At 53.0% G+C, this 27,357-nt stretch overlaps 1 protein-coding gene across 6 annotated transcripts; it reads right to left on the bottom strand.

Annotated features, from left to right (window-relative positions):
- Window positions 1-209: 209 nt before the first annotated feature.
- On the bottom strand, window positions 210-27,357 carry Znf385a (zinc finger protein 385A). Of its 6 annotated transcripts, none has more exons than XM_042698833.1 (8): window positions 27,296-27,357; window positions 19,998-20,134; window positions 8,591-8,701; window positions 6,793-6,955; window positions 3,678-3,920; window positions 1,989-2,158; window positions 1,708-1,803; window positions 210-1,555 (listed from the first exon to the last, which is right to left on the bottom strand). In XM_042698833.1, the coding sequence occupies exons 1-8, from the start codon at window positions 27,303-27,305 to the stop codon at window positions 1,325-1,327; spliced, it is 1,161 nt and encodes a 386-aa protein (XP_042554767.1). In that variant the 5' UTR covers window positions 27,306-27,357; the 3' UTR covers window positions 210-1,324. The 6 variants fall into 6 exon arrangements, with proteins under 6 accessions (XP_042554767.1, XP_042554771.1, XP_042554768.1 ...); XM_042698837.1 differs by lacking the exon at window positions 27,296-27,357 and adding an exon at window positions 21,098-21,154; XM_042698834.1 differs by lacking the exon at window positions 27,296-27,357 and adding an exon at window positions 20,732-20,794.

Raw genomic sequence — 27,357 nt, 5'->3', positions numbered from 1 at the left:
GCCTGGTGGACTTGTGGTGAGTTCTCAACAACTGCAGCAGGAACCCCAGACCTGGACCAGCCAAGCTTACCAGAGCTAGGCAGGATTGAGGGAGGGATGGGGAACCCTCCCGCCCCCCCCAACCCAGATACATCTCTCCAGATTAAATTGATTTGCTTCCCCTAAAACAGCGAGCAAAGACAGAGGCTGAGTCTGTGCGGGAGCGGAGGGCAGAACGAATCCAGACTTTATTGTCAGAGGAGGCAGACAGGGAGGGCTGGAGTGGGGGTCCGAGGTTGCTACATTGTCAAGCAGAAAGAGTTGATGCGGAGGGGGAGGCCAGTGGGGCCCGCCCCGCTCCCGGGGGTGGATGGGCGGTCGGCTAGAAGGGCTGACAGTACGGAAATCACAGGAGGGGTGGGGGTGTCAGGCCCCCCCCGAGTTGTGCAGTGGGGGTGTCACGGGGAGGGGGGGGGGGAGAGGCTCCTGCGGGAAGGGGCGGGGACGAGGCTATTGCTTTTTGCTCACAGTTTTGCGGAAGGCGAGGCGGGCACGGGCTTGGACTGGACACCCCTTGCCCTCCTCGGTACCCCTTGGGCGATGGGTGCTGGTGAGAAGAATGGAACCCAGGCTGGGGAGGAAGGAGGCGGGGGAAGGGTCTCGGGGGCATCTCCTTGGTCCCACCCAAGTGCTGTCCCCCGCAATTGGCCCCGGCCAGGCCGGGAGAGGGGGCTGGGGCGCGGGGCGGGCACAGTGAGGTCGCAGGCGGTAACACCAAAGTGCTAATGAGGGACCCGGGACCCCGCCTGCCACCCTCCCCCTGCGGAGGGTGGGGGGGGGTTCACGGAAGCGCTTCAGTTTGGGGTATGGGGGGGCCGGAGTCCCAGAGTCCACTTATTGCCAAGAAAATCAATTTCCTCCTCCCCACCCCATCCTGGGGACCTCCCCCTCCCCCCCCCCCCCGCGACCATGGCTTGTGAACCCCGTTTTGTGCTAGGTTTGGGGGGAGGGGGGAGGGCTAGATGGACATGGCTTTTGGGAGGGGGGGTGTCTCCAAAGGGGGCTCGGGGGTGAGACGGCCCCTCCATTTCTAGGGGAGAGGGAAGGGCAGGGGGCGGGGTTCCCTGAGATCTGGGGTGTTCCCCCCTTTCTGAAGCCCCCCTCCCCCGCTACCCCTCCCCTTTCCTGGAACCCCCGTACCTTCGGGGTGGGGGGGGGAAAGGAGAGATCGTTCAGGGAGCGCCGGGAAGAGGGGCAGGCTGGGGCCCCCCTGGAGGTCTGGGGTCCCGGCTTGGAGGTGTGTGTGGGGGGGGGGGACCGAACGGGAGGGGGTTCCGGGTTGAGGTCAGTATGGGGAAAAGAGGATGGGTCCGTGCGCAGTTCGGATGGGCCCCGGGGCCGGGTGGAGCAGGGGGTGGGTGATGGGCGGTCCCTGCAGAAGAGGTGCGGCCGGAGCGGGGCGCAGAGACAGCGGGGAGCCGGCCGCGGCTGCCATCACCGCAGCCACCGCCAGGGGGCTGGGCAGCAGGCCCCCGGCCAGGGACTTGGGCAGCTCCTTGGAGAAAGTCAGCGTGCCCTGCACGAGGAGAGGAGGGGGGCGAGGTCAGACGGGCAGGGCCGGCCACAAGGAAGGGCGGGCCACCCCCGCCATCCCAGACAGCCCGCACACCCACCCACCCGCCCGCCCTGGCCCTCCCCTGGCCCGGCTGCCCACAACCCAGGCCTCACCGCCAGCTCCCCGGCGCCCCTCGGCTTCTTGTGCCGGCTCAGTAGTGGGTTGGGTTTCCCGGCCACGCCATCTCGGTGTCGCCGGCTGGAGATGTGCTGCAGGACGCGAGTGGGGGGAGTGGGAATAGAGCGACCACAAGGAAGGGGCAAAGCCACAGCTCAGATGACAGCAAGGCGCTCCAGGCCTTGGCCACCACCCCTTCTTTGGCACAGAGGTCAGAGCTGGCAGAGGAGACCTCGGCCCAAGCTCCCGGGGTTCCTGGGAAGGGCTGCAGACCCACCTGTTTCAGTTGGACCTCCGAGTTGACCTTGACGTTGCAGATCTCACAGTGGAAGGTTCGGTCTTGGGCAGGAGCTTCGGGCTCCCCGGGGGTGGGAGGCCCGAGGCGAGGATATGCTTTAATGGGCCCCAGGCCACTGCGGGCCTCCAGAATTGTCTTGTGCTTAGTACCTGAAGGCCACAGAGGACAGAGGGTAAGGGACAAAGGGAAAATTTCTCCAGGCGGACCAAAGCCTCAAATGCCCACATTCTCAATTACAATACCAGAGAGGGTGGAGGCAGGCATAGGATTTTCTCCAAGCCTCTTGATCCCTCTCAAACACAAGGTGAGTCAGTGGAGAGCCACCATGCCTGGAAATCCTAGCTTCTCAGGAGGCTGAGATCTGAAGATCATAGTTCAAAGCCAGCCCAGGCAGACTCCTCTCCAGTTAACCAACAAAAAGTTGTGGGCTGGGAAGGTAGCTCAGTGGTAGAGCGCTTGCCTTGCATGCATGAGGCCCTGGGTTCGATTCCTCGGCACCACATAAGCAGAAAAAAAAAAGCTGGAAGTGGCACTGTGGCTCAAGTGGTAGAGTGCTAGCCTTGAGCTCAAGAGCTGAGGGACAGCGCCCAGGCCCAGAGTTCAGGCCCCATGACCAGACCCCCCCCCCCCAAAAAAAGTTGGAAGTTAGCCAGGCCCGGTAGCTCACGCCTGTAATCCTAGCTACTGAGGAGGCTGAGATCTGAGGATCAAGATTCAAAGCCAGCCAGGGCAAGGAAAGCCCGTGAGACTCTTATCTCCAATAAACCACCAGAAAACCAGAAGTGGCACTGTGGCTCAAGCGGTAAGAGTGCTCGCCTTGAGCTGAAGAGCTGAGGGACAGCACCCAGGCCCAGAATTCAAGCCCCATGACCAACAACAACAAAAACAACAACAACAACAAAAAAGTTGGAAGTGGAGGAGTGGCTCAAGTAGTACAATGCCAGCCCAGAACAAAACAAAACAAAACCTCAAGTGAGAGTGCAAGGCCCGGAGTTCAAACCCCAGTACATGCAAAAATAAGTAAGGTAAAGGGAAAAAGCTAAGAGAGTAATCTTAACTACTCAGGAGGCTGAGATCTGAGGATCATGGTTCAAAGCCAGCTCAGGCTTTTTTTTATTTTTTTGTTTTGGTCAGTTGTGGGGCTTGAACTCTGGACCTGGGCACTGTCCCTCAGCTCTTCAGCTCAAGGCTAGCACTCTACCAGTTGAGACACAGCACCACTTCCAGTTTTCTGGTGGTTAATTGGAGGTAAGAGTTTCATGGATTTTCCTGCCTAGGCTAGCTTTGAACTGTGATCCTCAAATCTCAGCCACCTGCGTAGCAAGGATTACAGGTTGAACCACTGGCACCTGGCAGCTCAGGCATTCTTATTCCACAAATTACCAAAAAGCCAGAAGTAGAGCTGTGGCTCAAGGAAGCAGAGCACCAGCCTTGAGTGAAAAAGTACAACAGTGCCCAGGTCCAGTTCAAGCCCCAGTACTGGCATATACATACGTACATATATACATACATGCATACATACATACCTACAAACATACATACATAAGGTGAGGAGGTTTCTGGGAAAGGAGATAGACTGGGGAGTTTTAGAGGGCTCAGGGGAGCTAGGATGTAGACTTCAGAGTGGGCTGAGGACAGGAAATGTGGACGGGGCAGGGAAGGCCATACCTTTGTTATGCGCCTCAAGCTGGGACAGGGAGTTCACAGCCACCTTGCACAGTGCACAGTAGAGCAGTCGCTTGGCTTTCTCCTCCTCCTCCTTGCTACCTCCAGGCAGGGCAGCGGGGGCTGGAGTCCCCCCTTCCCCTTTGGTTATACCCCGGCCACTCTCTGGAACACTGGGAGGCGATGGGGACCCAGGCTGTTTCTCTGGGGATCCTGGGACAGGACCCAATCCATTCTCCATGGAAACTGTTGTGGGGAGAAACATGGGGTGGGTGGGGGGATCATCCTAATGGCTCTTGGAGAAGCTTCTTCATGTGGAGACCCACCCCCACTTCCTGGAGGGCAAAGGCCCAGAAATCCCCACCCTGTGACAACATTCATGCTTTCTCATGCCCTGGGTCAGGGCCAGATGTGGTCTAGCTGCCACAGGCTGAGAGCATGAGGCTCCAGTGTCTGGCTCATTCTCCATAAGCTGAGAATGGTCAAGTGGTCTGGCCCCATCAGTCGACTTTGAGGGTAAAACTGGCCGCCTACTGAGTTGGCCTACTGAGTCTGGGGTAGAACATGGAACAAGGATTCAAACACCCTCCTCCCCGCGCCCCTGTCTATGTATCACCAATGGCCTGCCAGCCAGCCGGGGCTTCTTGCCAGTACAAGACCCTTCCCAGAGTCCTCAAGCTCCAGGAAAGCTCACCAAGGAGCTGTGGAAAGGGGTAGAACCAGGATGAGGGAAGGTTAGGAGAGACAGATGCAGGCAGAGCAAAGGGAAACAGAAACAGCAGAATCGGAGAGGGAAGAAATAGGGATGCAGGCTATTCTATAATTCATGGGCACAATTAAAGATGCACAGTCCCCAGGCCTCTGCAACTGGGTTCTGGCCTCTGTACAGGGGAAACTCTAGCGCTCCCATTCTCGCTCCAGCAACTGATCCAGTTTCCGGGTCATGGGGCGGGGAGGGGCCTGTGATGGGCTGTGGGGATGGGGAGCTGGTAGAAGGGGGCATTCCTAATCCTTGTAGGTATCCATTTGTTTGTCCAGCCGATGATCCTTCTCTTTCATTCTCTTACTCAGTTCTGACATTCTCCACCAAGCTATATAGCACATGTCTGGACAGGACTTCACAGTTTATGAAAGCAGGGTTATGGATACAGTTATCCCACCCTGTATCTTCAGAGACAGAGTAGGAAGTAAATGAGGTAATATAATAAGGAATCTAGAACCTAGAACAGAGCTTGTTAAGAAATGTTAAGTGGGCTGGGATGTAGCTCAGTGGCAAAGCACTTGCCTAGCAAGTGCAACATCCTGGGTTCGATCCCCAGCACTAAAAAAGACAAAAACAAAACAAGCAAAAAAAACCTACCATTTATCCGGGCGTCGATGGCTCATGCCTGTTATCCTAGCTACTCAGGAGGCTGAGATCTGAGGATCGCAATTCAAAGCCAGCCTGGGCAGGAAACTCCGTGAGACTCTTACCTCCAATAAGCCACTCAGAAAACCGGAAGTGGCACTGTGTCTTACCTTGAACTGAATTGCTGAGGGACAGTGCCCAGGCCCAGAGTTCAAGTCCCATGACCGACCCCCCCCCCCAAAAAAAATGTTAAGCAAGCACTGCTACTGCCACCACCATTGCCATCCTATATCAATTTCTTTCCTTCCTTCCTTTTCCTTTTTTGGTGCTGGTTCTGGGGCTTGACCTCAGGGCCTGGGCTTTGTCCCTGAGCTTCTTTTGATCAAAGCTAGCAGTCTACCACTTTGAACTACATCTCCACTTCTGGCTTTCTGGTGGTTAATTGGTGATAAAGAGTCTCCTGAAGTTACCTGCCCGAGCTGGCTTTGAACTTCAGTCCTCAGATCTCAGCTTCCTGAGGAGGCAGGATTATAGGCGTGAGCCACTTGTGTCCGGTTTACACCCCAATTTCATACAGGTGTTGGCAAATTCATTTAAGATGATCAGGGTAGGAAACAGCCAGAATATAATTAAAACTCAGGCCTGCAGCCACTATCTGCAATTCTGAGGGTGTCTTCTGTGTGTGTGGGAGGGTTTGGGAGGTGTCCATGGGAGCTTGAGATTCCAAGCAGGCAGGCTTCCTCCCTCTCTCTCTCTCTCTCAATCTCTCTCTCTCTCTGTTTTTTTGGTGCTGATATCTGGGCTTGAACTCAGGGCCCTGTGCTCCTATTTGGCTGTTTTTGCACAAGGTTGGCATTCTATCACTTGAACCATGCCTCCAGTTCTGGCTTTTTGCTGGTTTGAGATAAGAGTCTCACAGACTTCCTTGCCTGAGTTGGCTCTGAACCTTGATCCTCAGGCCTTAGCCTCTTGTGTAGCCACTAGTACTCAGCTTTTCATTGCCCTTGTGGTAAGGCAGGGCAGGCTAGGATCCGATGAAATAGGGACGAGGAGGATGTCAGATCTCTCTCTCTCTCTGGAATTGGCCAGGATTGACATCGATGTGGCAATCTCGGGATGGGGGTGGCTTGTATCTTCTTGTCCCCATATTCCCTCTTCCCAATTTCTTGGAAGTACGGTTAAGGATGGTGGCCATCAGCCATGAGGGTAAAAGAATTTCAGAGCTGTTTTTCTTTCTTTCTTTCTTTCTTTTTTTAAAGCTGGAAAAAGACCGTGAAGATCTTAAAGTCTCATTCTCTTGTTTGCCAGAAAAGTAAACTCTGGCCCAGAGAGGCCCAAAGTTCTACTGAAGACATCCAAGGAGTTGCCTGTTTTGTTTTGTTTTTTTCTTTTTACCCAGACTTCCCTGGGGAGCCCTAGCTGGGCTCATATATCCTGATTCTCTCTCCCTAAGATGAAAGGGGCTCTTCCTGGATTGGATGGTTCCCTTTTTCTTGGGGAGTTTTGCCAGGTGGCCTCACCCTAGCCCCTCTGAGTCACTGGGCGTTGGGGAGAGCACAGTGGGGATTCTGTTGAGAGAAGCTGAGGCAGGGCTGGGTGGGGGTGACAGGATGGAAATTTCTCATCACTGTGTCTGTCCTGCTCCAGCACTCACCTTGGATGAGGAAGAAGGGGGCGGGGGGATGGGGACTGAGGGAGGAGGAGAGAAGCAGGGGAGAGAACATGAAGACAGAAGAATGAGTGGGTGGGGGGAGAAGGATTTAGACACACCTGGACGGGGGGTTACCCCATCTCCACTTGGAGGGGTATTCCCTGGTGGAGCTGGGTCTCCAGGTTCCCGGACACCAGGCTCCCTGCCTCGGGTCTTGGCGGCCTCGATGCCTTTGACTCTTCGGGCATGGCGATTACCCTTGTAGTGTGCCTCAGCCTGGCTCTTGAGGGATGGAGGAAGAAAAGGGAATCTGAGATTGCCTTTTATCCGCCTGGCCTCCCCCACAGAGCTCTTTTAGGTCCCAAGGTAGTCTCAGCAGACTACAGAGAGAATCTTTGCCTACACCCTGGGAATATAAAGCCCCCTGCTGATAAATCTGGTTACTCCTGGAGCTTCCAGCTTCATTCAGTCTTTGGGAATCTAGATTCTCCACCTGGCTCAGACTGCATCCCAACCAGGGTCTGACTTTGGGCTCAGGACTCTTACCTAGTCCCAAGGTGGAGGGCATGTGGACCCTAACCCTATGAGAGAATGCTAAACTGACAGAGGCTTTAACAATGAAGCCTGCTGGTCCCTTTAGACCCTGAGGCCCATGTGCCAGAGTCCCTCAATCCTCAAGATCTTACCTTGGTTGTTTTCACTATCAGTCCTAGGAGCTCTGATGCCTGGGCTCTGTCCTGACTACTTTCCACCCCTCCAGGGTCTAATTTTCCCTGAAGTCTCCGCAGACACCCCGGAGGACCCTGGCCTCAAGCCCAGCTCTAGAGACAGGAGACAGCTGTCAAAACAGAGCCACTTCATGGGGAGGGAGAGGAAGAGCCTATCAAGGGGAAGGCTATCTGCTATTGGCTCCCCACCCCTCCAATCTTATTCCTTCCACCAATGAGTGGAGACAGGGTTGATAGATAGAATGCCTGGGGTCTAAGCTAAGCAAGAGGCCTCATGCTGGCTTGATTCTGACTCCACCTACCTACTGCCAGCCCCTGTCCTCCACTCCCATTTGCACCCTTGCTAAGAAGGGACAATGCTGGAGGTACAAGGTCACCTACACAGGGGTGGAAATGAAAGGTATGGATAGACAGCAAAGGAAGATGGACAGCCTAGGAGGGATACAGCAGTAGTGTGCAGTGTGTGTGTTTGTTTGTGTGTGTGTGTGTGAGTGTGTGCTGGGTAGTCAAACAAAATATGCTTTTCCCCTACTCAGCATAGTGAAGATCTGCTGTTTTTCTCCAAAAGCTCTCGAGAGCCTACACCCCATAAATTCTCCTTGAATCTAAACAAAAGACCCAGTGGAGCCTGAAAGGGAGAAGATCTGAGTGGCAGGATACATACCTGGGTTTGGATGGCTTTGGGGCATGGGGAAAGCATGAAGGGGCCTGGGGCTGGTCTTTGTATGTGACTTGGAGGTAGGAGGGTAGAAATGAAGTCGAGTGACAAATGAAGCCAGGAAGTGGGAGGGAATCAGATGGGTCTGGGGTTCAGCAGAGGCCAAAGAAGACACAGGATCTGTGGGGGAGCCAATGACCTAACAGCCCTGCACCTAAGGAGGGCAGAGGCCACCTTCCCACCTCCCCAGACATCTGTGCTCCCAGTGTGTCTGAGCTAGTGGTGCCTCAGTCTCCAAAAGGAGAGATCAGCCTTGGAGGATTAATCCATTTCATGTCAAAAATACACCACAACTGTGTGTCCCTCTTAAGTGCCGTCCATCTGCCCTTGCCCTTCCTATAGTATCCCAGTTCCCCACTTTCCCCTTAACCCCCGTCTTAGTTCCTGCCCTTCACCCACAGCTCTCAGTCTCTGCCCCTCCTCAAGGCCCCTGTCTCCCCAACCCTGTGGCTGAGTGGCTGGGCTTCTTACCTGAGAATTGAAGCGGATTTGACAGACATTACAGGAGATGACTGGCCGCTTGGTCTTGAGCAAGGGCCCCCCGAAAGTGTGGGAAAGCACAGCCTTCTGCACAGGGTCCATCTGTGGAGGTAAGCTGGGGTGAGCCAGGAACCCCAGCACAAGCTCAGTTCTGTCACCTGGCCCCTCCCCGACCCTTCATCAGCGAGGTGAAACCAAGAGCCCAGAGCCTCAGTGGCCAGATGCTCTCCAGCTTAGTCCCCTTCAACAGCCCTGGAAGGAACCAGCTGGAGCCACTGATCCAACATGCTCCCATTTCACAGAAAGTAGAATTCCCAGTGGTTTGTCCAAGGTTCACAGGATGAATTAGCAGCAGAGCCCAAAATCAAACCTGGACTCCTGGCTTGGTCCATCCTGCCATGATGGTCCAACTCTGATCCCCCTTGACCTATTTGTCAATAGTCCCACTGACAGAAATCCTAAAGTATTGTAGTTCCTAGGGCCTTCATCTAAAGCCTCTAAACCTTACTGGCCCCACTCTGGGGTAGGCCTGTCTGCCAAGCCTTGCTTCTGCTTCCAGGAGACAGATATTCCTAGCTCCCTAGCTCCGAGCCCCACTTGACCTAGTCTGCTTCTCTCTGGACCTCTTTAAGGTAGTAGCTTCTAGAGGGAATCAAGTAACTTAAGAAAGTGGCTCTAGGGAATAATGGAGAAGGAGAAGGGGGATCTGGACAGCTAGGGTGGCTTCAGACAGCCCAGAGATCTTCTGAACTCTCCCTCTGATCAACGGGACTTTGAGGGTAGGGCTGGGAGGCTGGGCTGGATTAGGAGACATCTCTGCCTCCACCCTGGGTCAGCAGATGTCTTGGCTGTCTCCTGCCAAGAGTTCACAAGAGGAGGGGAGAGGACAGCCTTTCTTTGAGGCCTTCAGCAATCAGGGAATAAACCAGGGGCCCAGAGGCATGAAAACAGCCTCCCTGAACAGTCTTCCTCCCTTTGGGCCCCTATAGGTGGCCCAGAAGAGGCATGACTGGAATGCCACTGAGGCCCTGAAGGACTGGATGGTGGCTGGGACCTTCAGAAGAATTAGGGCGGAAACCTTATCTTCCAGCTGGAGGAAATTAAGGAAGACATAGTTGCTGGGGACTTGGGGATCCTTAGCTCCCCAGCTGAGCCCACCTTACACCACGTTTCAGGGTTCCCAGGAGACATGGCAAGAGACAGAACATGGAGCAGAGTCTGGAAAAACCTACCTGTCTTGACTGTCCTTCCCTCACCCAGGAGTCTTACCACCTGGTCTGGGGTTTATATCAGGAAAGAGGCATCAGCAGCCCCTGTGAACTGGGTACTGGCCTCACCTGCTTTGCCATGATCAGGTTCATTCAGGTAACTGGTCTGACAAGTGTCTCCCTCTTGGCCTATGCCTGGCTGGAATCAGCCCCTCTCACGGGGAAACCCCTCCCTCCCTCCCTCCTTCCCCTTGTCACATCCAAGGAAAAGCCCAACAGGAGAGGAATGGGTGTGCCTATGTGTGTCAGGCAGGCTGTGATCAATCTGTGCATGGGTGGAGTGTGAATGAGTGTCATGTACTGTGTGTACAATCATTTATGTATCAACATTTCTGTGTCGGGGGCTTTGCTGACACTAGGAATGGTCAGGTTGTGTAATCTTCAGCTGTGTGTTTGTCTGTGTGGATCTGATGTGTTTGGCAGAAAGAAAGACAGACCAGGTTGGAGACAGGCTTTAATCAGAGTGGGGAGACAGATTGCTTTTCTCAAGCTCCCCAAACCCAAGGCTTCAGTCTTTCCTATTCAGAGACCCTCCCCCAAATCTACCCTAGGGTTCTCCTAGCCCCTGCGCTTCCTCATATGCTGGGTGGGGAATGGGAATTCAGCCCAGACAGAAACCCAATCTGGGCCAGGAAACCTAAGTCGCATGAAAACAGTAGGGAGAGAGGAGTAGGATGGAGAGGAGAGAGAGAGAAGCCTCCCGGTCTGTCCAGGCTCACCCCAGCTCCCCAGGCTGCTCCCCAGAAGGGCTGAGGAACCAGGACCTTGAAGATGAGCTACAGACGGACCATTCTAACCTCCACCCCTGGGAATGGTCCAGAATGAGAACTTTAACTTGCACAGCCTTCTTTCCAGGTTAAAGTCCTGAAACACCAACTAGGGGTGAGGCTTGGGGAGGGGGAGAGGGCAGCCACAGAACCAGGTGGACCCTCCCCACGTTCTCTAGGAACTGAGGAGACCAGGGGCTGAAGGTGAGGGTTCCTGGGCCCAATCCTGGTGCAGGTGGAATGTGAGCCACTGGAGTGCTGCTCCAGGCCAAGGTCAGGAGGCCCTGGTGACCTAGATGAGGCCTCCCTGGGGAGGGGGGTGGAGGCCAGCATCTCTTAGAGCCCATCTTACTCCAGAGCCCCTTTTGTGGGATGGTGGCCCAGACATTATCTGTCCAAGTCCCCTCCTGCCTGCCCTCCAACAGGAGACTCGAAGGGGAATGACTCCCTGAAGCTGGGACAAAATGAATCAGGAAGGGCAAGGGGGGTGGCAGATTAGGAACAGGGGTGGGTGTGGGTGGGCGTGTGGGGTATGACTGTATTTCCTTCCACTGCCTCCTATCTGATGGAACCCCCTGCCCCATGTGGGGCCACCCCACTTACCCACCCTCAATATCAGGCAATGAGGGAAGGGAAAAAAAAAAAAAAAGAGTGGAATCGTGGAGCTGGGAAAAGACCTGAGAACGGGCAGCACTGACACAGGAAGGAGCAGGTGGAAGGAGTGGGGTGGGGTGGGGGTGGGGTCAGGCCTGGAGAGGAGGAATCTGGACAGTGTGGTCATGTTGGGGGTGGGAGGGTGGGTGTAGAAGACCTGGGAGCGCCCCCCCCGCCCCCCCCCCCGTCCCCCAAGGACCTGGGACGCAGAGGTTGGGGTCTCCAGGAAGGCGGCAGAAGTGGGGTGGGGGAGGGGGAAGAGAGGGGATCTCGAGGTTGGAGGGCCGCGCCGTGGAGGGGGGATGGGCCCCGCAGGGGCAGGGCGGGCGGGGACGGAGGGGGGGGGCGCTGCGGCAGAGCCGGGGGGGGGGGGGGAGGGAGGGAGGGGGAAGACGGGGGAGGGACCGAGTGGCTTACCCTGCGGGACCCTGGGGGCCGCGGCTCCATACACCCGGGCGTGCAGGGTTGGGGAGCTGAGCCGGGCCGGGGCCGGGGCCGGGGCCGGGCCGGGGACGCGGAGCTCGTTGCCCGGGCGGCTCGGGGCTGTGAGGCCGGGCCGGCCCCGGAGAAGGGGAGGCGGTGCCGGCTGAGCTCGGAGCCCCGCCCCGGAGGCGGGGCCGAGGTTGGGGGGGGCGGGGACAGGGAGCTGGAGCGGACGAGGGGGGCGAGGGCGAAGAGACCTCAGGATGGATGTCGGTGTCCAGACACTGCTTTCCCTGTCTTGGGAAGTTGTGTGTGTGTGTGTGGGGGCACTGGCCTGATGACCCAGACTCCCCAAACTGGGGTTCCATCTTGGGTTCATTGTCCCCACCAACTCCCACCATTTGTCCTTCCTCCTGCCCTGCTGACCCCCCCCCGAAGAGGGTCCCCCCACCTACCCACCCCACACCCCCCAGCCTTCCCAGCCCCTGTGCTGCACTACCTACTGCAAAACCCTTTCCCTGCCAAGGAATTGGAGAAACTGAGTCCGGGTGTCCTGGAATCTCAGCGATTCGTCTGGGTGGCGGGGATGGGGTGGGGGAATCACTGAACAGAAGCGATCTCAGATTTGGGGGCATCATCTCTAACCTCTTCCGACGCCTCCCCCCTCCCCTGCCCTCTCACCCGCCACCTGCCAGAGCATCCGCTTTTCCCAGGCTAGGCTTTCGTGCCCTTGCTGCCCCCTGGCGGTGGAGTTAGGAGAAGCTGGGGGTGGGGGGGGGGATGAAGAGGGCACAGCACCCCCCCTTCCCTTCCCCCCATCACATTCTCTCTGGACAGGTCCTGGGCTTCCTCTCTCATCTCTAGGTCTCATCCCCTCTCATCCGAGGGCAGTCAGAGAGATGAATGAGTCAGGCTGGCTTTGAGGGACAGTGAGAGACTTCCAAGGGCAAAAGGAAGCAGTAGGGTGAGAGGGAGGTGAAATGAGGGAAGACAGTAATGAGACAAGGTTCATCCAAAATGGAGGGGTGGGTAGAAACTGTCCCCGCATCAGAGAGGCAGTGACTCTGCCGTTCCTAACGCCACCACCACCAACCATCACCTAAGGTTGATAGAGCCCTCGGATTGCGCCAGCCCTGTGCCGAGCATATTATGGCATGGCTTATCGAATTTAATCATCATAGCCACTATTTGAAGAAAGTACAATTATTATCTGCATGTTACAGATGAAGGAACTGAGGTTGAGAGAGGTTAAATAATTTGCCCAAGGTCATAAGCTAGTAAGTGGCTGAACTGGGATTTGAATTTAAACCCAGGCAGCTTGACTCCAAAGCCATGTACTTAACTGCTGCACAGGACTTCCAAAGGCCTGTCTGCAGCTTTTCTGCAGAACTCACTCCCTGCAGAATTTGACACTATTGATGCAGCCCGCCACACTCTCTCCCTTGGCTTCTCCAACTCTACAGGAACCTATTTTCCTCCCCACCCCCTCCAGTGGCTCCTCCATTTCCTTTGCTGGAGTCTCCTCCTGTTCCCACTGCCCAATTCTGCTTATTTCCCAAGGCTCAGGCCTTGACTATCCTACTTAGTTTTTTTTTTTCTGCTTAAATAAAAATAATAGCAGAAATGCAGCCATGATTGCAGTTCACACTGATTGAGCACTTTGTACTGGGCATTACGATTATGTAATAAGATTCACACAACCTTGTGAGTTGGTTCTATTACTATCTCCCCAATTAGTGTTTTTTTTTTTTATTTTTTATTTTTTGACAAGGTTTTTCCACATAGACCAGGCTGCCTGAAACTCACAATACTTTTGTCCCAGATTTGCTAGGATTATAGGTATTATGCTACCATGCCTGGCTATCTCCTTTTACAGCCGGTAAATTGAAGGTTTTGGATGATTAAAAGACTTGCCTAAATGCACACAACCAGTATTTTGTTGTTGGTGGTGGTGTTGTTAGTGGTAGTGGTGGCGGTGGTGTGTGTGTACGTACTTGTACTGGGGCTTGAACTCAGGGCCTGGGCACTGTCCCTTAGCTTTTTTGTTGTTGTTGGTGGTGGTCATGGGCCTGAACTCTGGGCCTGGACACTGTCCCTCAGCTCTTCAGCTCAAGGCTAGTGCCCTACCATTTGAGCCACACTATCACTTCTGTTTTTTTCTGCTTATGTGGTGCTGAGGAATCGAACCCAGGTCCTCATGCATACAAGGCAAACACTCTACCACTGAGCCTCCTTCCCAACCCTGTCCGTTAGCTTTTAAGCACAAGGCTGGTGCTCTACCACTTGAGCCACAGCTCCACTTTAAGCTTTATGGTTGCTATTTGTAGATAAGAATCTTGGGCTGGCTTTGAATCTCAATCTGCTGATCTCAGCTTCCAGAGTAGCTAAAATTTATAGTATGAGCCATTGGCACCTAGCTTCAAATGTTCTTTTCTAGGTTTTATATGTGTGATGTTCTTCAGCCTGGGGCATCTTCTAAAGCCACTTTTTTTTTTGATCCGTTGTAAGGCCTGAACTTTGGGCCTGGGCGCTGTCCCTCAGCTCTTCAGCTCAAGGCTAACACTCTACCACTTGAGCCATAGCACCACTTCTGGCCTTTTCTGCTTATGTGGTGCTGAGGAATCAAACCCAGGGCCTCATGCATGCAAGGCAAACACTCTACCACTGAGCCACCTTCTCAGCCCCTCTAAGGTCACTTTTTAAACCTTCTAATAAGCCTGTCGCCTCATGCCTATAATCCTAGCTACTCAAGGGCTGGAATCTGAGGATCATGGTTCAAATCTAGCCTGGACAGGAAAGTCCATGGAATTCTTACCTCCAATTAAGCACCAAAAAAGTCTCAAGTGAGAGAGTGTTAGCCTTGAGCAAAAAAGCTTAGGGACAGTGTCCAGGCCCTGAGTTCAAGTCCAACATGGGGATGGGGGGGGGGGGGGACTAATAATAATTGCAGGTACATATCTGCAATCCCAGCACTTTGGAGGCTGAATTGGGAGATTCCTGAGTTTGAGGCCAACCTGGGCTGCATATCAAGACCCTGACTAGCCAGGCACTGGTAGCTCACGTCTGTAATCCTAGCTACTAAGGAGGCTGAGATCTGAGGATCATGGTTCAAAGCCAGTCCAGGCAGGAAAGTCCATGAGAGTCTTACCTCCAATACACCACCAGAAATTGTGCTGTGGCTCAAGTGGTAGAGAGCTAGCCCTGAGCTGAAGAGCTCAGGGATAGCTCCCAGGCATGGTGTTTCATACCTGTAATTCTAACTATTTAGGAGAATGAGATTAGTTTGAGGTCAGTTTGGAAAAAAAAAATCCTGTGAGCCTGACATCTCAACCAATAAAAAGCTGAGTATAGTAGAGTGCATCTGTCATTCCAGATATACAAGAGCAGGGAATAGGAAGATTGCAGACTGGGTCTGCCTGTGCATAAATCTGAGATCCTACTCAAAACATAACTAAAAGTAAAAAGAGCTGAGGGCACGGTACAAGTAGTAGAGTGCTTGCTTATCAAGCTCAAGGCCTTGAGTTCAAACACTAGTACGACCAAGAAAAAAAAGAACGCCCCCCCCCCCAAACATAAATACTAGAGACTGCATCTCCAATTGACCAAAAAGTCATGAAGGCATGATTTAAGTGGTAGAGTGCCAGCCATGAATTAGCAAGCCTAGTGAATATAAAAAGTTCAAGTCCTGGTATCAGCAAAAAACAAACAAGCATAGTTAGGTGCTAGTGGCTCATGCTAGTAATACTAGCTACTTAGGAGACTGAGATCTGAGGATTCAGGTTCAAATCTAGCCTGAGCAGAAAAGCCTATGAGACACTTATTTATAATTAACCAGCAAAGAAAGAGAGAGAGATGGGCTGGGAAGGTGGCTCAGTGGTAGAGCGCTTGCCTTGCAGGCCTGAGGCCCTGGGTTCGATTCCTCAGCACCACATAGCAAAAAAAGAAAGAGAGAGAGAGAAGGAAAGAATGAAGGAAGGAAAAGAGGGAGGAAGGAGGGAAGGGAGGAAGGAGGGAAGGGAGGGAGGAAGGAAGGAAGGAAGGAAGGAAGGAAGGAAGGAAAAAAAAAGGGAAATGGAGATGCAGTTCAGGTGGTAGAAAACTAGCCTTGAGCAAAAAAGCTCAATGAGAGCACAGGGCTGTGGGCTTAAGCCTCAGTACCACCAATAAATAAATAAGCAAATAACCCAAACCCATCCACCCCTCCCCCTCCAAAAAAAACCCAAACAAACTAAAATCAGCTAGACACTGTGTCTATAACCTTAGCTACTGGGGAGGTTGAGATCAGGAGGACTGAGGTCTGAGGCCAGCCAAAGCACAAAGTTCTTGAGACTCAATCAATAAAGCATGGGGTACAGTAGTATGTATCTGTCTCCCCCCATAAATAGTACTGTAGTCCAGGCTGGCCTGGGCAAGAGCAACACCCTATCTGAAAAATAATAAAAGCAAAAAATGGCTAGCAAGATAGCTCAAGTGTTAGTATACCTACCTAGCCACTAGGAAGGCCATGTGTTCAAACCCCAGTGTTGCAAAATCCCACTAATAGATGGGCACAGTAGCTCAAACCTGTCATGCTAGCTAGCTGGAAGGCAGATTAGGTGATCACATGTTCAGCCCAGCCCAGGCATAAAAGTTTGTGAGACCCCATCTCAACCAATGGCTGGACACAGTGCTATGTACCTGTCATCTCAGTAACACAGGGAAGTACAAATAGGAGGACTGCAGTTTAGGCTGGCGTAGGTATAAAGTGAGACCTTATCCATAAAATTAACCAATGCAGAAAGAGGCTGATGGAGGGGCTCAAGTGGTAGTGTGTCTGCTTGGCAAGTGTGAGCGGGACCCTGAGCTCAAACCCTAATACTGCCAAATAACTAACTAACTAAATAAATAAAAAACATCGGGATTGGAGGTGTAGCTCTGTTGTAGAGGCCTAACAATTGAGAGGTCTTAAGTTAAAAGCCCAGTATCATCAAAATAAAATGTTACAGCCTAGTGCCAGGGGCTCACACCTGTAATTCTAGCTACTCAGGAGGCTAAGACCTGAGAAACAGAGTTCAAAACCAGTCCTGGCAGGAAAGTCTGTGAAACTCTTATGTCCAATAAACCACTCGAAAACCGGAAGTGGTGCTGTGGCTCAAGAGGTAGAGCGCTCGCCTTGAGCTGAAGAGTGCAGGGACAGCACCCAGGCCCAAAGTTCAAGCCCCATGACCGACAAAAAGAAAAAAAAAGAAAAGAAAAAAGAAAGAAGGAAAGAGAGAAAAAAGGAATGCTACTAATAATTTTTCAAAATTCAAGTGATTTGTCGCCTTTACTCTCTCCAGCTAGGTTGGTTAATTCCTTTTTTTCTCTGCTTAACTCTGCAGTCCCTGGGGCATCCCCACACCCTGCAAGTCTGCAAGTCTTTGCAGGGGATACCCCCTTGGGTTCCCATGCAAGTTATCAACTTCTAACACGGCATTTCTTCACTAGACCTGTGAAATGGCTAGTATTCCTACTACACTGTGAGCTCCTTAAGGGCAAAAACTGTGTTCCATGTCCCTAATGTCAGCCACAGTGCCTAGCATTCGGTAGGTACTCCAAAAAACCTTTTGGTTGTGAAACTGAATCTTCGTTAGTGTTTCTGTGACAATGTGTATAACCTTCCTTCTGTTTTGCTGTCTATCTTTCTCCTCTGAATAAAAGTCCTTTAAAGAGCTGGGTGCAGGCGGCTCACGCCTGTAATCCTAGCTACTCAGGAGGCTGAGATCTGAGGATTGCAGTTCAAAGCCAGCCTGGACAGAAGAGTCCCCAGACTCTTATTTCCAATAAGCTACTCAAAAAAGCCAGAAGTGAAGCTGGGAAGGTGGCTCAGTGGTAGAGTGCTCACCTAGTATGCATGAAGCCCTAGGTTCGATTCCCCAGTACCACACACACAGAAAAAGCCGGAAGTGGCACAGTGGCTCAGTGGTAGAGTGCTAGCCTTGAGCAAAAGAGCTTCAGGGACAGTGCCCAGGACTGGTACACACCCACAAAAAAAGCTGGAAGTTTGGGCTGGGAAGGTGGCTCAGTGGTAGAGTGCTTGCCTTGCATGCCTGAGGACCTGGGTTAGATTCCTCAGCACCACATAAGCAAAAAGAAAAAAAAAAAAAAAGCTGGAAATGGCTCTGTGGCTCCAGTGGTAGAGCGCTAGCCTTGAGCTGAAGAGCTGAGGGACAGCGCCCAGACCCAGAGTTCAGGCCCCACGACCGGATCTAAAAAAAAAAAAAAAAAAAAAAAAGCTGGAAGTGGTGCTGTGGCTCAAGTGGTAGAGCGCTAGCCTTAAGCACAAAGATGCTCATGGAAAGCACCCAAGCCCTGAGTTCAAGCCCCAGGAACAGAAAAAAAAAAGGTTCTTTAAGACAGGTCTGTCTCATCTTGACTCTCCTGTCCTGACTCCATGTGTCTGAAGCTGAAGCAGTGCTTTTCTTGTCAGCACCCAGTGTTTTCATCTGTAAATTGAAGGTGATACTAGCCACGGAATGGCACATACATCAGGTCAAGACATGAACCAGGCACCGGTGGCCAGGCTTGTAATCCTAGCTACTCAGGAGGCTAAGATCTAAGGATCACAGTTTGAAGTCAGCTAAGGCAGATTAAAGAAAATCAGAAGTGGAGCTGTGGCTCGAGGGCTAGTGTGCTAGCCTTGAGCACCAAAGCTCATTGAAAGCACCTAGGCAAAGAGTTCAAGCCCCAGGACAGGCGGGCGCACACTCGCACACACACACACACACACACACACACACACAAGGTCAAGACATGACCTTGGTGAACTTTTAAGTGCAATTTTGGTTGGGGGTCTTTGGGAGGAATTTGGGGGGGGAGCAGCTATGCTATAAAGAGAACTGTAGGAAAAAAGGGAGAGAGAGAACTATAAATCAGACACTGGTAGCTTACGCCTGGTGTCTCCTACTCAGGAGGCTGGATCTGAGGATCGCAGTTTGAAGCCAGCCCAGCAGGAAAAGTCCATGAGACTCTTATCTCTAATGAACCACAAAAAAGCCGGAAGTGGAGCTGTGGCTCAAGTGGCAGAGCTCCAGCCAATGAGTTCCAATCATGTGTTAGGCACGTAACTGTGTCAGTCTGATGAAGTACCCTTTTGAGTCTGGGTTTTTGTCATCCCATTTGTCAAACAGACATTATAGTGTCCACTGGCTGGGCTCTTGAGAAGCTGCATGAGTGGCCTGGGGCCTGCTTCACTCTACGTGTGTGTGGCCAAATATAGTTTGATGCTGGATTCTGTGAAATGAATAAAAGTGATTTCCCTCAAACCTTTCGTCTGCACTCTTTACCATGGCCTCAGAATCCAAGGACATGTATCCCACTGTACGCCTCTCAGCTGGTCCTAAAGTGACCCCAGTGTCCTCAGCCCCAACAGCTTCCTCCTCCAACCCCTGCCTCCCATCAGCGGCAACTTCCTCCCAGTCACAGAGGCCTGAACCTAGAGTCATCCCTGGCTCGCCCCTTCTCTCTCCCACCCCCGACAGCAGTCACCATGGACTATCAATATTTCCCTGGAAATACCTCACTCCTCCTCCTGTCCCCTCCCTCACGTGGCTGCTGTCCCTGACACAGTCTGCCTTCCCTCAGGCCTGTTGCGGGGACCGTCTCCTGTAGCCTTTGCTCCCTTCAACATTCTTACTAAGCCACTTCTTGCTCAAGAGAACAGGCAATGGAACCAAGCACCTGGTGGCTCATGCCTGAAATCCTTAAGACTCAGGAGGCTGAGATCTGAGGATCTCAGTTTGAAGTCAGTTAGGCAGGAAAGCCTGTGAGGCTCTTATCTCCAATGAACCACCAAAAAAAAGCCAGAAGTAGAGCTGTGGCTCAAGTAGTAGAGTGCTTTCCTTAAACAAAAAAAAAGGTAAGGGACAGTGTTGAGGCCCTGAGTTGAAGCCCTAGGACAGGCACAAAACAAACAAAAAACCAACCTCATCCACTCTCCCCCCCAAAACAACAACCAAACAACAAAAATAAAAACAGCCATGCTTGCCTTTCTGCTAATCCCTGCAGCCACTACCACCGATTTAGATCTCAGTGCTTCTGTGGATGGAGGACTGAACGTGACCATTTGCACCAAATGCTGAACACAATGTCTGGCCCATAGCAAGCTCCTAGTCAATCTTCACTATTATTACTGTTGCTAATGGTAGACAAAGAGCCCACAATCCTTGCCTTTGACCCCAAGTAGGGAGGATGAGGTTATAAGGAGAGAGTTAAGCACAGGAGGGTGAGAAGGGGCCCACCCCCTAGGGTGGGGTATGGGGTACTCACAGTGCTGTAGTTTCCAAAGAGGCCCAGGGTCGGGGCTGGCTCCAGTGGGAAGGGCAGGATCTGTTTGAGGTCCAGTGGGGGCTGCATGATGGGGGGCTGCCGTAGCAGAGGGAGGGGCCCTGCCCGGCTCAGGCTGCCTGGAAGGGAGAAAAAAACATTCTGGGACAGTCGGAAGATGGACGTTTGGACGCACTGCCCCTATCTGGCAGTCCCTTCACCCAAAAGTGTGATCCCCCGCTGGGAGGTGGGGACATATACATGTATGAGTGACACACATTTCCCCTGCTGGGTCAGGTCTGCTGGGGACCTGGGGGAGGGCACAACCCAACCCAGTGTTCCCTTGGGGTGGCTTTCATTTCCCCTTCTCCAGCACCCTTCCCCCAAGACCTTTAGGCCCTTACTTGATAGACTCAGGAAAAGCCTCTGCCTTCAGGCTCAGGGGGCACTCTGAGCCCCAAGGCCCGTCTGTCCACCCCCTTCTACTCTGCTCTTGCTTTTCCCCAGGGATCTAAAGGTTTAGTGTCTGTCCCAGGAAAGACACAACCAAGTGGACAATTCATCCCACTGCCCAGAGATGGACATTGAGGCCTAGATTTGGAAGGGGGCCTCCTAGCCCCTTCAGATTCCCTCCAATTAAGGTTTGGATCCCATCATAATTCTTTCATTAAGGGTGGCGTTGGTTCCAGGCTCTTCTCCAGACCTCTAGGGTCTTCTCCTGGCCCCTTCTGTCTCACCGGAATGCTGGCCTCCAGCTCTGCAGGAGGAAGCTGCCCAGGCCTCAGGGAGAGGAACGCCTAGGTTTGACCCCAAGGGGAAATGAAAGTCCAGGCCTCCCCTGAAATGTCTCCTCCCACTAGAGTGGTGAGAGGGACCCTAACAGGTTCCAAAGGGGCAGCTTCGGGGCTTGAGGAAGCAAGCTTTCTTCTGCAACCAGCTGTGGAGTTCTGTCTGCCCTCTGCTCCTCCAGTAACAGAGGCTCCCAGGAACAAAAGCAAACCCAGGAGGCTACAGGCCTTGTTCTGTCCTCTCTTGACCTTCTAAGAGCAAGGGGTCCCCAGGATCCTTTCCTGTTCCCTCCATAGGGACTGCCCTTTGCATACCTTCAGTTTCTGGTGCCTGCTGCCCCCAGGCAGTGGCCTGGCCCTGGCCCCCCAGGGGCCTGGGCCTGACAGCCGTCCCCTTCCCTCAGTTCTGCCCTCTGCCCCCTCCTTTGCCATCCCCCTCCCCCAGCCCAGTCAGTAGGATCAGCCAATCAGAGACCTGGAAAAGTGGGGCAGAGGGGAGGGCGGGGGAGCAGGGATTAGGGGAATCTGAGGCGAGAGGGAGGGGGTGGGGAGGGCTCAGGCACAGCTGGGGGCAGGGAGCTGGTCCAGAAAGGTCTGGAGGGGGTCTGTCTCTTCCATCCCATGCCAGGACTAGACGGCCAGAAAGCTTGAGGCAGAGGGAGTCAGGCTGCTGGGAGCTTGGACTTCCAGATTCTAAGGACTACTTGTAAAGGTTTAGGATGCTCGGCTTTGGCCTTGAGCTGCTGGGGGTCTGTGTACCCTATGTTGTATTTCTTCCTCTGATACCTTCAGTGTTGGGGTAGGGTAGAGAGAGCAAACAGACCCACAGAAGTAAGCAGAAACAGATGGGAAAGAGAGATAGACACAGGAGTAAAGTGGCTGGGAGAAGGGTCAAAGACACGAGAGAGAAAAGAATAGAGGACAATAGAGAGAAGGAAAGGTGAACTGAGAAATAAAAACAGAGAAACAGTGCTGAACACAGAGCTGGACCAGAGCATGGCGAGAAGGCGGAACACAGGGAGGGGGTGGGGGGAGCGAGACAGAGAGATATGAACCGAGTGACAGACCATTTAACCATCTCCCCTCCCTGGCCTGTGCTGCCCCCCCAGCTTCTTCCCAGTGCACCACCCCTCCTTACTTGCCGGCACACTCGGCCAGGGCAGCCCTAACGAGCCTCAGGAATGGTGCGAGAAACCTGAGTGTGCCCAGTGTCCCCAGCTTCCTGCACCCACCCCCAGCAGCTGGTTTGGGGCTGGCACTTGCCCTGTGCAGAGCCCTGGGTACTGCAGCTTGGCTTTCCTTGACTAGTTCCGTGGCTCCCAATCTGAAACCTATCTTAGAGGAAATGAGATTTTTTTTTTTGTTTTTATTTTTTTCCAGAAAAAAAAAGCATGAAAAAAATTAAAAAGCCACTCTACTGAAGTGTCAGGTAATAAATTGGGAGTCTTCTCACGTTTAATCTCTGAGGTGCTGAGTTTTTATAACGCAGTTGACTTGATTTCTGTCATTTGGCATATAAAAGAAATTGGTACTCAGAGAAGTTAGAAAAGCCCAGCTGATGTCGCAGAGCCTGTAAGTATCAGGGCTGAGCTTCTTGTGTGTGTGTGTGTGTTCCAGTACTTGGGCGTTAGGTATGGTCCTTGAGCTTTATCTGCTCAAAGCTGAAACTCTACCACTTGGGACACAGTTTCACTTCCAGCTTTTTGGTGGTCAACTGGAGATTAAGAGTTTCTTAAATTCTTCTGCTTGGGCTAGCTTTGAAACTGGATCCTCCGATTGCAGCCTTCTGAGTAGCTAGGGCTAGGGCTGGGATTTCAATCAAGATCTTTGTAGCAAATTCTTCCTTCACTACATCCCTCCCAAAGGGCTCTGAGTTAACTCTAAAGCAGAGTTCTGAGCAAAGGCTTCCATCTTGTTTAAGGAACGGACCGGGAGATGAACGCTGTAGGGTGGAACCAGGTAGCAGCCATTTAGGTCCCTGAGGCTATCCGGGAGTTCAGCTTTCCACTGATAAGAGTCTTGGGGTACAGGAGAAAGGAAATGAGACAGAGGCCTGAGGTGAGAGGAAGCAGGGAGGGCACCCAATAGTTCCTTATCTCCTTTCCAAATTCTTGTTAGCTCTACTCTGCAATCTGAAGTAGAAGAGGCAGATGGCAGCTTAAGGGTTGGTTGGACAAAAAAATGGGGCTCTTGAGGGCTAGGGGTGTAGCTCAATGGTAGAACGCTCACTGAACATTTGTGAGGCCCTAGGTTTAGTCATTGGTACTGCAAATAAACCAAAGCACCAAACAAAAAACCCAAGATGTCTTTGTTTCATATAACCAAGCCCTAGGCTCCCTTCTTCCCTTTTTCTGAGAATAACAGTAGTTACCACTTTTTGAGGTTTTAGGCTACTCCAGAAACTTCATTTTTTTACTTATTATTTTTTATTTGTTTGTCAAGGGGGGCGGGTATCTTATTCTGTAGCCCAGGCTGTCCCTGAACTCATGATCTCTCTCAAAGTGCTGGGATTATAGACATGTGCCACTGTGCTCGGCTTTGCCAGGCACTTTATAATTTCCTGGTGGATGGCTGCATGGAGCACGAGCAGGGTGAGTAGCTGGTTTCACTGGCTCTCCTGGTCTCATTTCTCATCTGTCAAATGAGAACAGCAGTACCTGCCTCGCAGAGTTGATGCGAGGATTGAACAGATCCATGTAAAGTGCTGGCATATCACAATGAGAGCTCAATAAATGTTTGTTGAATAAATGAATTCTTATCTGATAGATGATGACAGTTGGCTCATAGAGCAAGAGTTATAGGATCAAGGTCAAACAGCGAGTGGAGGATTTGAACACGGCTGGTTCCAGAAACAGGTTTTTATTTTTCTTTTCTTTTTTCTTTCTTGTGTGGCCAGCAGGAGAGTTTGACCTCGGCCTCAGCTTGCTTGCCTGGATAGTACACTATCACTTGAGCTATGCTTCTAGCCTGGCTTTTTTTTTTTTTTTTCTGGTTAATTGGAGATGGGCTTTTCTCTTTAGGATAGCCTTGAACTATAATCCTCCAGATCTCAGCCTTCTGAGGAGCTAGGATTAAGGTGTGAGCCCGTGGGCACCTGTCTCAGAAGTGGGGCTTTTAAGTACTATACTTTTCTGCGTAGACTGGAGTGGGGTGGGGAGAGGAAAATAGGGTGGAGAAACAGGTAAGAAATCTAGAGCTTTCATCATCTGGTGTGGTGAGGCCTGAAGATAGGTTTGGAGGAAGAGGAGGAGAACAAATTGGAGTATGTGTATGCAAGTGTGCTTGTATGTGTGTGTGTGGCACCCATGTTAGTCAGGGCAGGGAGGAGTTGAGGCCTGGCTGGGGCAGGCTCTTCCAGAGAAAGCCCAATTAGAGTAATTACCTTCAGCAGCTAGAACCCCACCCAGCTCCATGGGGAACTGCCACATGCTTTATTGAAGACAGTATCCAATGCATTTTAGAGGGTGAGCTCACAGGCCCTTGGTTGGATGCCTCTCTGCCCATTCCCATCCCCTAAGCACTCTGATTCTTCCCAGGTTTCCCTGAGCCACACAGGGCTCCCTTCTTCCCACAGAAGGCCAGTCTTTCCCTTCCCTTCCCTGGAAGATCTGGTCAGGTCCAGAGCAGCCCCTTGGCTCTTAGGTGGAACTAAGACTGTCAGTAAAAAATGGGAAAGAATGGGAGTGTGTGCTATGAGTTGGCCAGGGGAGTGTCAGCGTCTGGGTAGGTACAGGAACCAGACAAGGTGCAGGGTAGGGAGGTGAGTTGGTGTTGGACTGAAGACTGAGCCAGGGTGAGATTAAGATCAGAGACAGGAATTGGAGTTAAAGTTGCCAGTGCTTAGGGCCTAATGTGGTAAGAGGCACAGGACGATCAAGCCCCGTGTTAAAATAGTAAAACTCTGAGGCCAAAGGAGAAACAGATCTCATCTTGAATCATCACTTTTTAAAAAAAAAAAATCCTTCAAGCATGTTGTTTGCTCCCTCTCCAGATATGTCAAAAGGTGAAGAAAGCCTTGAACCCTTGGGTCTTAGCCTCCTGACCACGTCCAGTGTGTCTGTCCCCTTTTGCCTCAATTCCCCCATCTGGGCAGGAGGCAGACTGAGGGCTGGAAAAGCTTTGAAGTCAAAGATGAAAGAGACAAGGGATGATTATGAACCACCACTGAAAGCACTCTTCCCTAATAACCCCAGGGTAGATGTGGGTGGGGGCAGGGCCTAGGGGGAGAAGGTGGCTGGGAAGCCGGAAGCAAGCTTCCCAGATGTCTTGCCCACCTGACTGGACAGGGGTCCCCCCATCCCCCACTTCTCACTGCATCAGGGACTCAGTTGGAAAAAAAAAAATGGTACGAAAGGCTGAGTACAGCCTGGGGCCCTGACTCTAGAACCTTGAACAGGCTGGGCAGGGAGAGTTATAGAGCTTAATAGATCAATGGAAAATTGCTAGCACTGATAGCTCACACTTACAACTCCAGCTACTCAGGAGGCTGAGATGTGATGATCAAGGTTCAAAGTCAGCCCAGGAAGAAAAGTGTAAGATTCGGATCACCAGTTAAGTCACCAGAAAGCAGGAAATAGGGCTATGGCTCAAGTGGTAGAGCCTTGAGTGGAAAAAACTAAGGAACAGAGCCCAAATCCTGAATTCAAGTCCCAGAACGGGCACAAAAAATATAACGTAAATAAACAAGGGGAAAAATGTGAAGGTGTGTGAGGTTGGCACAAGGAGGGAATGCATCACTGTGGCCTCCGGGGATGTGCTGTGGGAAACGATTGCTCCCCAATTTCAGAGAATTTGTACCCAGGCAGTCTTCCTGTGGCTGGGATCTTGGTGGGGTTCCAGCTAGTCTCCAACATTCTCCTCTTTGGGGTCTCCTGACCAGGGCAAGTCCTGCTCACTGTAGTCTGCTGTGGGTAAGTGTGTAGGAATGACCTAGGCTTGAGGAGAAAGAACCTGTGTGCTGGAGGCCTAAGTCCAGTCTGTGTTGGGGCATTGTGTGTGCAAGGAGTGGGGAAGGAAGCCCTCTAACGTAAGGGTGGTATTCACAGAAGGGCACAGACTATCTTCCTCTGCTAGAGACACTCCTGGAAAGGAGGCAGGCAACCAACCAGTCATTCATGCCTTAGTTCTCTCATTCATTTAATAGCTACGATGTTGTGCCAGGTGGAGGGGACCCAGACATAAAGTGGCAAGGGACCGAGGCCACACAGGAGAAGATGGAGGTGGAGGAAGGAGGGCAGTAAGGGAGAAAGATGCTGTGGAGGTCAACCAGGTAGACAATCAGTTGAAAGGAGAAAGGAAAGGCAGACAGCTGGCAAAGGGCCTCAGGACAAGAGAAGGTAGGAGTCAGTTGAGCCCTCTGGCACCAGCATGGGCCCAAGCTGTCCCCAGTGAGGAGTAGGGGGCAAGGAGACCACAGGTGTCTAGGCCTGGTAGTAGGGGAGGGATTCTCTCCCCCCCCCCCCAACAGACCCTAGGAACTGACCTCAGCCAGGGCAGAGGGTAGGGGTCAGAGCGGGCTAGTGCACTTTGGTGGAAGCAGGGAGGAGGGTAAGGGCCTAGAGGAGAGTCCAGAGCCCAGCTAGGCCCTCTCCTCCCCCATCCCTGGGGCTCCCTTCCCGATGTAGGTCATGAGGATGGGGTGGCTGTGGCAGACAGGCTGTCACAGCCCAGCGGGACTTCCCCTCCCCCATGCTCGCCCCTCCCTCTCCTGAAGCCCCCACCCCCGCCCCGACCCAAGGCCAGGGTGGAGGGGAAGAAGGAAAGGCCCAGGCAGCCAGGGCCAGGAGAAAAAGAGAGGGGCAGGTCCCGGCGTGTTGGGGCAGGATGGCTGCGGAGCCAGGCTCTCCGCCGCAGGAGCCGAGGATGGACAGTTTTCCCCTCCTCGCTTCTCCTCCTCCCCCCACCCCCAGCCCCTTTATCTTCACCCTTCCCCAAGTTCCCACCTCCCACCCCCCCTCCTCTCCCCTCGAAGCTGCTCCCACCACCCTCGTCCCCACCCCCGCCCCCCACTTCCTCCTTTCCCCTCTTATCCTGGGCCCAGGAGGATGTCGGAGTGTCAAGGCAGAGAAGGAGGGGGGGGGGAGTCGCTGGAGCAGGGGTGGGGGTGGTAGTGGGGTACAGGTCAGACCCTTCCCCCAAGTCCTCCAGGCCGGGGCAGCCCCTTCCCCCAGTTTCTCGTAGCCTGTCATATAATATTCATGAGCCTCATGAATACGCAATGTCCTCATGATGGGGCGGGGGTCGCACCCCGCCTCCCCCACCCCCTCGCGCAGCTCCGCCACCCCCTGGATTCCCGGGGGGAGAGGCGGAGGAAGGGGCCGAGGGGACCCCAGGTGTGGCGGCCGATGGAGGGGGAGGGGGAGCCGGTGGCTGACCGGCGGCTGCAGTCGCCGCGGTGCCGGGAGGGATTTTTTTTTGGGGGGGGAGGAGGTGTGGAGGGTGGGGGGGACAGGAAGGTGACCCACAGAGCAGGGCCCGGGCTCTTGGGGGGCACCGATCGCAGAGGCCACTCACCGAGGATCATGCTGGGGACCCAGGCGCCCGGGATTCCGCGTCGCTCTGTCCCGGGGGCCGCT

Source organism: Dipodomys spectabilis, unplaced genomic scaffold, assembly GCF_019054845.1.
Source record: "Dipodomys spectabilis isolate Male_0828 unplaced genomic scaffold, ASM1905484v1 ptg000234l, whole genome shotgun sequence".
Lineage (NCBI taxonomy): Eukaryota > Metazoa > Chordata > Mammalia > Rodentia > Heteromyidae > Dipodomys > Dipodomys spectabilis.
Note: the sequence above shows the minus strand (reverse complement) of the source record. Positions and strands in the feature narration are given on the sequence as shown.

Excerpts from the sequence above, each read along its gene's own strand:
- Znf385a (XM_042698833.1), bottom strand. Across the intron at positions 3,921-6,792 it reads TGGGGTAACCCCCCGTCCAG|TTTCCATGGAGAATGGATTG; the intron begins GTGTGTCTAAAT and ends TCCCCACAACAG. Across the intron at positions 2,159-3,677 it reads GCTTGAGGCGCATAACAAAG|GTACTAAGCACAAGACAATT; the intron begins GTATGGCCTTCC and ends TGTGGCCTTCAG.